At 41.2% G+C, this 11,089-nt stretch overlaps 1 protein-coding gene across 1 annotated transcript in view; it reads right to left on the bottom strand.

Annotated features, from left to right (window-relative positions):
* Positions 1 to 11,089, bottom strand: part of lrrc7 (leucine rich repeat containing 7) — a 30,132-nt gene that overhangs the window by 18,363 nt on the left and 680 nt on the right. Inside the window, exons 2-12 of the mRNA XM_053430942.1 lie at positions 9,297 to 9,414; positions 8,564 to 8,642; positions 7,711 to 7,800; positions 7,554 to 7,610; positions 6,804 to 6,867; positions 6,543 to 6,617; positions 6,214 to 6,358; positions 5,102 to 5,174; positions 4,786 to 4,803; positions 952 to 1,081; positions 223 to 338 (exon numbers count right to left, since the gene is read on the bottom strand). Of these exons, the coding sequence (XP_053286917.1) occupies positions 223 to 338; positions 952 to 1,081; positions 4,786 to 4,803; positions 5,102 to 5,174; positions 6,214 to 6,358; positions 6,543 to 6,617; positions 6,804 to 6,867; positions 7,554 to 7,610; positions 7,711 to 7,800; positions 8,564 to 8,642; positions 9,297 to 9,414 (965 nt within the window). The remainder of the gene's footprint in view (positions 1 to 222; positions 339 to 951; positions 1,082 to 4,785; positions 4,804 to 5,101; positions 5,175 to 6,213; positions 6,359 to 6,542; positions 6,618 to 6,803; positions 6,868 to 7,553; positions 7,611 to 7,710; positions 7,801 to 8,563; positions 8,643 to 9,296; positions 9,415 to 11,089) is intronic.

Raw genomic sequence — 11,089 nt, 5'->3', positions numbered from 1 at the left:
TTTAATGCATCTAACAATAACACCATATAAGCATGTTTTAAATTCTGGGAAGTAATGATGTTTTGTGCGTGTGTTGTGTATATGTGAAATGTATGCAGCAATATTTATGTGTGTGTGTGTGTCTTTCAATCTAAAGACCTACTGTATCCTAGCAATTCTAACCCCTATTTGTGTGTGTGTGTGTGTGTGTGTGTGTGTGTGTGTGTGTGTGTGTGTGTGTACCTGTTGTCACTCAGATTAAGAACTCGTAGTTTGTTCATCTGTCCGATCTCGTCGGGTAGGAACTCCAGCTTGTTGGACCGCAGCGACATCACCGTCACGTTCTTACAGTTCCCGATCTGAAACGCGTGCACGTCACATTACAACCGTTAGCATCGTGTCTCTGCCACTGAATCATAAAAAAAACTCATTCATAATCAAGAAGCTGAAAGTAGGGAACTGATTACAACTTAAACTCTAGACCAGAGGTCTTCAACGTTTTTCAGGCCAAGGCCCCACAAACTGATGGAGATATGGAGCAGGGACCCCCTACTATATATATTGCATAAAATTGTGTTTTATAATAAACTGGGCCTAGTGCCATGTATAAACATAGCTACCCTATTATTGTGCATGCAATACTAAGCTATTCAAATAATACACAGGTTCATATATTCATGTTCTTATTTAAAACATGCATGGTATAGGAGCTGCAGTGTGTGCATTGTTGACTGAAAGATAACATCTTCTGCCTCCATTTATCCATTCACTACAATATGCTGGATTACTGTTAATGTGTAAATTAAAGACATTTAAATTTGTGGTGAAAAAATTGGTTGAAAAAAAAAATATATGTTGCGACCCCCCTGCAGTACCTCTGCGGACCCCCTAGGGGTAGCGGACCCCCTGTTGAAGACCCCTGCTCTAGACTGTATAAAGATGGACCAGATATGAAGGAGGAGACGTCTTTACCTCCCGGGGCAGCTCTGAGAGGAAGTTCTCGTCTGCGGCGAAGGTCCTCAGGTTGTGCAGGTACCCGATGGTGGGAGGCAACGACTCCAACTCATTACAACTACAGTCAAACTCCTCCAACAGAGACAGGCTGAGGAACAGAGAGGAGCAGAGAGGGAGAGACACACAGGCAATCACACACAGGAAATCATCACTCAGGCCTAAAGACAAACCTCTGCTGTGGCATGAGATCACGTATCAGGTATGGGCTTTAAAGAATAAGGGTGGTGCTACTCCTGATTTTTCTTACTGTCAAGAAAACAGACTGAAACCAAGAATGAGTGCATCTGATATATATCAGGTGATAAAGCCTGATTCAAGCTGCTATGGGCTTCATGCTACTTCATTAACATGAGCACAGGTTCATTTTCAGTCCCACGCATGTCATCCAGCTGCAGACAATTCATTTCATCTATAGTCTTCAACACTGAGGTTTTAATTTGTGTTTTTCTAAAAGAGAAATTTTGTATTTTTTCCAAATGAAACTTTATTTTTGCCCTCCTGCAGATTTAGACCTTCATTCCAGATGAATTGACTTGGAGCTGAGCGCTACAGAGACACACATCATTGGTTTCAGTCTTTTCACGGGATTTGTTCCTCAATAATAATAAAAAGCAGATTGACGACCAGCCTTATTCTTTAACATATTAAGATGAGAAGGGAAATCTGACTTTCTACTAGACGACAACTTGGAGTTAGTTTGGAGAGAGAAGGAAAAGATCCCTGAGGAACCAGTCAATTAATGAAGAGACGACCGATCAATCAAACCAGGTGCTAGTTCCATTAATTCAATCACCAGTTGTTAACCTCATCCTCTAAGTTGTGTGCCTGAAATCCTTCAATCTGGATCTCAACTCCTTCACTTCACCAAGATTCCCCCCCGCTCCCATCGGCCCCCAGGAGCCAGCCCCCACAACCGTCACAGGCCGTTAGCAGCAGGCTAACAGCGGGCTAATGCTAATGAGACCACACTTTAACATTAATGTACTCTCACTGTTAACATTGCATTAGTCTGCTATTAGTGCTCCCAGTGGACCGGACCATCTGGGCCACCATACGGCGTGACAGAGGAGAGGAGAGAGGAAGAGAGAGGAAGAGAGAGGAAGAGAGGAGAGGAGAGGAAACGAGATGAGAGGAGCTTAAGCAAGACGAGAGTAGAGAGGAAAGGATACAAGAGGAGAAAAAGCAAGAAGAGAGGAGAGGAAACAAGAGGAGAGGGAAGAGGAGAGAAAATAGGACAGTAAAAGACAGGAAGCGAGAGGAAAAGATGGGAGGAAACAGGAGGAAGCTAGAGAGGAAATGAGAGAAAACTATATTTAAGGGCTTTTAGCATAATTTTTTATTCCTACTCAAAAATGTAAATGTCAACTGCATCTCCCACAATACTTTATGACTCTTCAACACAACTCGTTTGATAATTTCGCTGCTTTATCCACCAACAAGCTCCATAATCTTACGCTTCAATGGAAGGAAACAGGAAGAGTCACAAGATCCATTTAAGGCGCATGTTCCAAACATCTCCTTTCTACAGAGCAAACTAACTTTGGTGTTTTCATTAGTTGCTACAGTCGCTCGTTATGAAACTTAAACCTCTTCTTGCTTATGTTAAATCCCCTCTGGCTGAGAGTGTCTCATCCACTGAGGGAGTCGGTCCCTGAAGCTCCCAGAGAAAAGTGCTGGAATGTGGCTCTGACGGAGGCGGGGGTGGGGGGGTTAACCAGATTTACAAAACAGTTAGTCCTCATCCTCAATGTTGTTTCAATTGATAAAATTGAAAACGGCTTTAAAACAGTTGTTATAAATCATAAATCTCATCTTTATGTTACTGTTTGTTTTCCAGTGTGTAAAAGGGCTCATTGTTTTCTCTTGTGGCCACTGTGGGGAAAGGAGCCAGAGCAACTCATGGTCTCAGCAGCCATTAAGTTGCCAGTGGGCGTCTGGTCTCAAGGGGGCAGTAATGAGCCTGTAGCTGCTCGGGGCATCCCAACGAGGCGATGAAAAAACCCCGTAACCCCAAAACAGACTCCTGTAAATCACCTAAATGAGGGTTTATGGTTTACTGAAGTGTTTTCAGACCATGTTTTCCACTTTTTCAAGAGAAAGGACTCAACAAACGATGAGGACGAACTGGTTCGAGTCCGTAATGTGTGTGTGGTCCCCCCCCCCCTGCACCTGAACGAGGCATAGCCGCTTCTCTGCACTTTTCTCCAAAGGCTCATTTATGCTCAACGTCAGATACGAACACAGAAATGGACGGAGCCTTCGTCCGTGTATAATATCCGTGCCAGTCTCCTGAGATCTTATGGACATGGATGATAAAACAGGGCAGTGCCAACAGATATGGTGTCAGCCAGTGAAACCAGAGGTTCAAGCAGCTCGACCAGAAGACACGAGGAAGAATTATCAACACAGGTGCAACTTATTGAGGAAACTACAGGAAGTTACTGTAGATGATCACAACCACCATCGCCATGTTTTTATCGTTGTCAGAAACTCTGAACTCTGCGCTGCCCTCTAGTTGGTGTGTTGCCTAATAACCAACCTAAAGGAAGTGGACAGTGAATCAGACGTATGTCTCTTCGTATGTTAAAGCAGCATAAATGAGCCCGGGCAGTGGATGAGGTAAAACCCAACGGTAAAACAGCTACACAAGACACAACTCACTTTCACATTAGAGTAAACTCAGAGACAACAGGGAGGAGCTATCGCAGGCTAAAGTCCGCTGCTACATACAGGCCGAGAAAGAACCTCTCTCCATTAGAGTTCAATAATCTACACCTGCAATATGTGACCCATTTCGTCGAGATCAGGGGATACTCTGAAGGAAACTGTATCGTAACTTAACTCTTGATTCAGCTCTGTGTGAATAAATATCGTTATACATTGTCATTTTTTACTTATGCAGCTATATGGAGGATACACTGTATTATTAATGGAGATACAGGCATAGATTTTGCTCTAAAACACAGACTACTACATGGAAAAACAACTTATTCAAGATTATAGGATTTCTCTACAAGGGGAAAACAGGGATCACACTCATCATTGTTAAGACTCAAACACGAAGGATCTTCTGTGTGGTGTTATCAGAGGGAAAGTCATGGATTCTACTGTTCTACTTATTGAGCCAAAAACCTGGGACTTGTTCAGGAAGACAAAATGTTTTCGCGGCGTTCAGATACAAATGCATTGCAAAGGGTGTTAACCAACATCTGTGAGGTCTTTTAAATCAATCCATCACAGATCAATTCATTTGCATTGAGTTTGGTTTTTTCTTATCCAAACTGATGTAATTTAATATTTCTGTTACTTGAGGCCTTGTCCGGGTCTTTCTTCACAAATCTATCAACCCTGAAGTTAAACACACACAAGTTGCTCTTGTTTCCAGTCTGCAGTTTGATGTGGATAAGAAATCACTATGTTTCAAACACACAAAAGATGAATGAAAAGAACAGAAAGTGTTTGTGATTAAATCTGGACTGTGATGGATTTTAAATTTGAAATAACACAATTAAAATTGCTGTCATCTTTTTTTTTTTTTACATCCAATCATTTCAGTTAAAGATGGGGATTTTATGTCAAGTTACTTTTCTTTGTGAAGTTTGTGAGGCAAACAGGAAGAAAAACATGAAACTGAACTAAAGTTTATGTTTGCATGTAACTTTCATGACTATGAGACGTTTCCCACTTTGACCCCGTGTGGTCGTCAAGCTTGTGTGTTTGTATCTGCAACGCGGTCGAACATCTACTCGTCTCTGAACGCACCCCGGGATCCAGGAGGCTAAAGTTACTCACCCGTGCTTTGGCTTCGCACTAACGCCACAGCAACGCAGCAACACAACACACAGAGCCCCCCCCCCCAATCATCAGCCAGCATAACAACAAACAAGGAAAACAACAACAGCCGACCAAAGGTAAACAATCGCCTGTTGACAAACGATACTGTCGCAGGTGCTTTCACAATAAAACAACAAGGTCTTATTGTGCTTTTATTATTCAAAACCAAAAGGTCACATGGTTTTATTATTAAAAAAAAAAGGTCACATGGTTTTATTGTTCGAATTTTCATTGTTTTTATTTGCATGAGTTTGTGTGTGTGCAGGTTTCTTACCTCCCGATGGTGTTAGGCAGTGAGTTCAGCTGGTTGTCATCCACCTTCAGTGTTGTCAGCTTCTTCAACATTCCTATACAAACACACACACACACAAACACACACGCACACAGACACGCAAAGTGAAGCTCTTCACATCTGAAATTAACTTTACAAGTTGTATAGAGTTAGCCCTATTCTATATTTTCCCAAATTGTGTTATTTCTTATTTGTTCATTTGTTTATTTTTTACTAAGATTTAGTTTCATGAACCCTTTTATTAATAAATAAAAGGGTTCTCTGTTTTCTTTTTCCTCTTGTTGCATCTTCACTCTGTCATCCCTTTATGTAAAGCACTTTGATTCGCCTTGCTTTTCCAATTTGCATTATGAAAATAAACATATCTTACCTGAAAAACAAAGCCAACAATGAATTTCATCACCTGCTTAATGATAAAGCTTCTTCCTCTTCACCATACACACATGCAGTGTTGCACAGAAAGCTGTTAAAAGCCCATAACCGAGCCACACAGGCTGACACGCTCCCTCATTACCATGAACACTATAGTTTATTTCCAGTCAGTCCCACACACTCCATCCTGCTGCCATAATTATTCCCTCCCAGCAAATCAAGTGCACGTTAATCAGAGCCTGAAAATAGACCTGAACAAATACGCCAATATATTCCTGTTTGAGTATTTCTTTACTGAAATTTACAGAGCACAGCTGCCCTATTAATATGTTGGGCATGTATGTATGTGACCTGTTTTGACAGATTTACATCTTCATGGCTTTGAACAAAAGGGATGGGGGGAATGCTTCTATGGTTTTAGCTGTAAATCAAATTCACCCTCAATATCAGGCAGAGTAATCAGTGCCTCAGTTTAAAGAGCGTTTGATAAATAATTGAATAGTTTTTTTAATGTTCTTTTTTTTGTTTTGATATTGTTCTTTTATGTTTTATTTTGTTGTATTGCTGAGTAAGAACTCTCTCTTCTGTGATTTGCTGTCTTTGCTCTTATATTTTTTGTGAAACATCTTGTTACTCTGGTTTTGAAAAGTTATTGTGTGTGTGTGTGTGTGTGTGTGTGTGTGTGTGTGTGTGTGTGTGTGTGTGTGTGTGTGCGTGCTCACCTATAGAGTCAGGGAGTTGCTGCAGCATGTTGGAGGACAGCAGCAGGTCCTCTAAGCACTCGCAGCCTGAAACGTCCGTGTCCAACGTCTCAATTCGATTCTTAGCTAAGTCCAGGTATCGCAACTGCCGGAGCTTCCCTAATGACTGCAGAGAGGAGAGAGAGAGAGAGAGAGAGAGAGAGAGAGAGAGAGAGAGAGAGAGAGAGAGAGAGAGAGAGAGAATAACATGATGGACAACAGACTCAGGAGTCATTGATGTGAGAGGACGGGGCGTTCAATTATTTGCAGTGGTGTGTTTTTTTCACAGTAAAAGCGGTGAGGGCTCTTACCCCTGGTATAGACTGTAGAGAGTTGTTGTCCATCCACAGCTCCCTTAAGTTGTGGATTTGCTCCAACACCTCTGGCTAACATGAGAACAGAGGAAAACATTAGTACTCTACATATTTTCATTTAGTTAATTGTACTGTCAAGCTTTTCACTTATTCTTCTTGTGCTTCCTGTGGGAATGGAGGATCATATTTAAGTATGATATGGTGTTTCCTATAAAACACACTGACTGGGAATGAGCAAACGTCCAAAAAATGACTCACCACTTCAGAGAATTCGTTGCTACCCAGATCCAACCTTTCCAACTGTGTCAGTCTGTGGATAGACCTGAGGAGAGGAAGAGGAATAGGGAGGGGAAGAGGAAGAGGAAGGGGAAGAGGAAGAGGAAGAGGAAGAGGAAGAGGGAGAGGAAGAGGAAGAGGAAGAGGAAGAGGAAGAGGAAGAGGAAGAGGGAGAGGGAGAGGAGAGGAGACACAGTCCTGCTGTTAAAGCAATGGTATGATTCCACTTCTATAATCGTAATTATGGCTTTGTTTAGATCAAATTAAGATTGACGTCATATTGACGCCTACTTGTTGATTAGGAAATAGTTTGACATCCCACATATCTATAAGTATATAACTAGTATTTATAGTATTTACACTTATCTATCAATTCTAATTGATATCTGTGTCAGTCTTGGAACTAAAACATTAAAGTCTATCTTTAGTTTTCGGATACGTTTGTGTTCAAGTGGCCAATTCAGTGACACAGAGTAACAGGAAACATTTGAAGCGTCTTCCTGCTCTCAGTGGATTCATCAGTATTCAACAACACCTGCCTGGGATATTTATGTTTCAATCTGGATGCCCGGGAAGGGGAGGGTGCACTCGGTTATATCACGGAGCATCTGTGTGTGTGTAAGTGTGTGTTGTGATTAGTGGAGCACGGAGATTATAATTCACTGTCTTTATTTCTGACACATTCCTTTTGCACAAACACCCACAGACACACACATGGTAGCTTTGTCTCACTTTGGCATGGTTTTCAGGTGGTTCTCCCTCAACTCCAGGATCCGTAGTTTGGAGAGTCTGAAAAACACAGGACACAAAACTTCAAACTGAACTTTACTGTCGTGAATGTATGAGATGCATCGAATGAAATGAGGAAATGAAAAAATCATCCGTTTACCTGCCAAAGTTCGCCGGCAGATACTCCAGGAAGGCATCATTTAAGAAGAGCTGGGTCAGATTCAGGAGCTGCGTGAAACCATCGGGGAGTCTGAGAGAGAGAGAGAAGGAAGGAAGGAAGGAAGGAAGGAAGGAAGGAAGGAAGGAAGGAAGGAAGGAAGGAAGGGAGGGAAGAAAGGAAGGATAAGATACAGAAGATAAAGTGAGTGTCCTTGAAGCACCTCAGTGGAATAAAACATGGACAATGTTTCCTTAACAAGCCCTGCAGAAACTCCTAGCTGCTGTTAGCCAGCAGATGACTCATCTCTTACACACACACACACACACACACACACACACACACACACACACACACACACACACACACACACACACACACACGCACACACACACACACACACACACACATGCACACACACACACACACACACAGTACAAGCAGCTGTCTGCAGCACTGGGTGGTGGAGTCTGCTTGTGGTGCTGAGCAAACAGCGGCACTTTCTTGTTACTCTCTTTATTTCTTCTTTAAAAAGCCCGACTTCAAAATCGTTGTTATAACTTTGTTTTTCGAAAGTCGAGTGAGCGAATCTTTTTGAAAAATGTTGAACTAGCCCAAAGTTTGAAGTTTACATATATAAGTAATAGAGTTCACTGATAATGTTAAGTTGAGTTAACTTAAAATAGTGATAAGCCATCTCTTATGGTAGCTAAAGTCACTGTGCAAGAATATATATATATAAATATATTTGCTGCAGATAACAACTTGATATTTGCACAGTGATCCAGCAGAGGTTGATCTTATGGTATCTGAGCTGTGTGTCTCTGCGTGTGTGTGTGTGAGTTCAGAGTCTTACTTGGTGATTGGGTTGACACTGGCCTCCACCACAGAAAGACCTTTACAGCATTTGATATTGTCTGGAAACTCCTGGATACCTGTTAGAGACAAGAGAAGAATTAAATGTGGTGATACGACGTGACTTTGTGTTTAGAGCTGAAAGAATCTGTTGATTAATCGATTGATAGAAGAATAAAATGGAAAATTCATTGTTTAAGTATTTTGAAAATTGATTGGATCCTTTCTCCAGCCAAAATATTTATTGATTTAAACTAATTTCATGCTCATCGTTATAATTGAAGTATATTTTGGTTATTTTTGGTCAAATAAAACAAGACATTGATATCAATGAAGTCTCAAGAGGAGTTTTTTGACGAGTGAATTATCGGGAAAAAATTCAATGGTGAAGATAATTAATAGTTTCATCTTTAAATGTAGTAAAGTTAGATTTTCTTTCACATTTAATCCAGCTAGCTCTTGAGAAGACTGGAAACTTTAGAAAGTGTTAGCATCGTGGTTCTATCATATTTTAATGTGGTTGTCATATTATTGTGATTTTGAAGTGGTGCTCATTCAGCTCTTTACGGCGCTGCACAGACTGTTATTGAGATTTTATGCAAACAGCCCATAGAGATTATGATCTTTCTCTTTTAGCTCCATCATTGAAATCAGCTGCTGAGTTAGCTTGGTTTGATTCCTCAGGTTTGTTCTGACGCTCGATGGATCATCTGCGTCCACTCGTCACTTTATACCATTTTTACTGATGTCCAGCTCCTTGAGGTTGACCAGGCTGGCGATGGTGGTGGGCAGGTTGGACAGGTCGTTGTCGGGCATGCTCAGCTTCTTCAAGGCCTGGCAGTTAAAGAGTTGCTGCAGGAACACAGAGGGAAGACAAAGGAGTATTATGGTCTGTTGGCAGAAATCGCACAGTCCTTTCACAACAAAGTTACCGAAAGTTCGAGAGAGTAAAAGAGAGAGAATGAGCTGGAGGCGGCTCAATGTTGTGGAAAAGCACATGTCACAATAGCTGCCTGTTTAAAATGTACGGTGGCCCCCGAGGACAAAACACATACGAGAGTCCAAAACGATCAGACGTGTGCTCTGAATTGAAAAAATACTGCAAATGATGCAACACAGAGAAGAGGAGAGAAATCACAGACGGATATCAGAGGCTACAAATGTTATAACACACACAAAAGTTAATAACTCAGCAGTGGCACATTATTAAATCTCATAACAGTTCACTGGAATAAACCATTTGGCAAAAGAAAACCCAACTCGAGCTCCATTTCCTTTTTCAGAGCTTTCAGCTGCTGTTATGAATCCTGCATCAATACTCCAGCAAGCAACCAAGTATTGATTTGTATTAGAACTCATCATTTCAAATGGCTTTCATAGACCCACTGTTTACCTCCCATGCCTCATGGTCAAGAGACTCTTTTGTATATGTTGTTTAATTGTGTATTAATAACAATATAGTCTATTTATTTAACAATTTTTAAGCTGATGCACAAATTGATGTGAAACAATGAAATTATTAAAATTTATTAGGTGAATATAAAAGTGCATATCTATCAAATATATATTAAAGCTGGTAGAATTACAGATGTGATAAGAAAAGAGCACTAATTACATTCACAAAAAAATAATGAATTAAAAGAAAATTAAAATAGAAAGCTATATAAACAGTTATAAAGGTAAACCTGATAATAGTAATATCTGATCTTGTAGAGTCTTCAGGAGGGATTTAAAAGCTGCAGTGCCGATAGGAGATGGTCACTCAGGCAGTTTCCAGTTAGGAGCTAAAGGTTTTTCAATCAGCTGGTGTTCAGGACCTGACTGAGCTGTGAGTTGTTCTAGCTCCAGTTCCAGTTCATAACCATGGCTGCTGAGTGCCGGATGACTTGCAATTGGGAGAGTGAGTGGGAATTCAAGCAGGGGAAAAAAACCCAGAGAGGGTCACAGAGACATGAAGATGTCTGAGACTTTTTCTGAGTCATGGAACTCAAGCAGGTTTCTGATCTTAGAGAAGTTTTTAATTGAAACGAGGATCGGCTGATGTTTCTGGTCCGCGGCTCAAAAGATAAGTGGCTATCAACATGGGCACCGGAGCTCTGTGCCCTCGAGTCAGGCCACTACACACACACACACTATCACTTTCACTCACACAGACACACACATACACACACATACACATCCCATCACTTTGCATACACCAACTCACACCCTTAAGGAGCTCTCCAGCCCTCTTATATAAAGGCCAGTCACTCTGGCAGCCTGACTGGCTCTTATCCAACCTTTCACTCTCACACAAACACACGTACACACACACACACACACACACACACCTACCCTTTCAAGCCAGAGCACATTTTTCATATTTTGTCGGTTGAATGCGAGTTGGGGCTGCCACTTACGTCGCCCTATTAGACTTCATTCATTCAGAGCTATTTTTAGAAAATCCAGTTCAACATCTCGGCCATTTAAACCAGGACAGAATTTTAATAAAACACACACGCCTCCTTTAAACAGAGCCTGGAGTTCT

Source organism: Pleuronectes platessa, chromosome 9 (assembly GCF_947347685.1).
Source record: "Pleuronectes platessa chromosome 9, fPlePla1.1, whole genome shotgun sequence".
Taxonomy (NCBI): domain Eukaryota; kingdom Metazoa; phylum Chordata; class Actinopteri; order Pleuronectiformes; family Pleuronectidae; genus Pleuronectes; species Pleuronectes platessa.
Note: the sequence above shows the minus strand (reverse complement) of the source record. Positions and strands in the feature narration are given on the sequence as shown.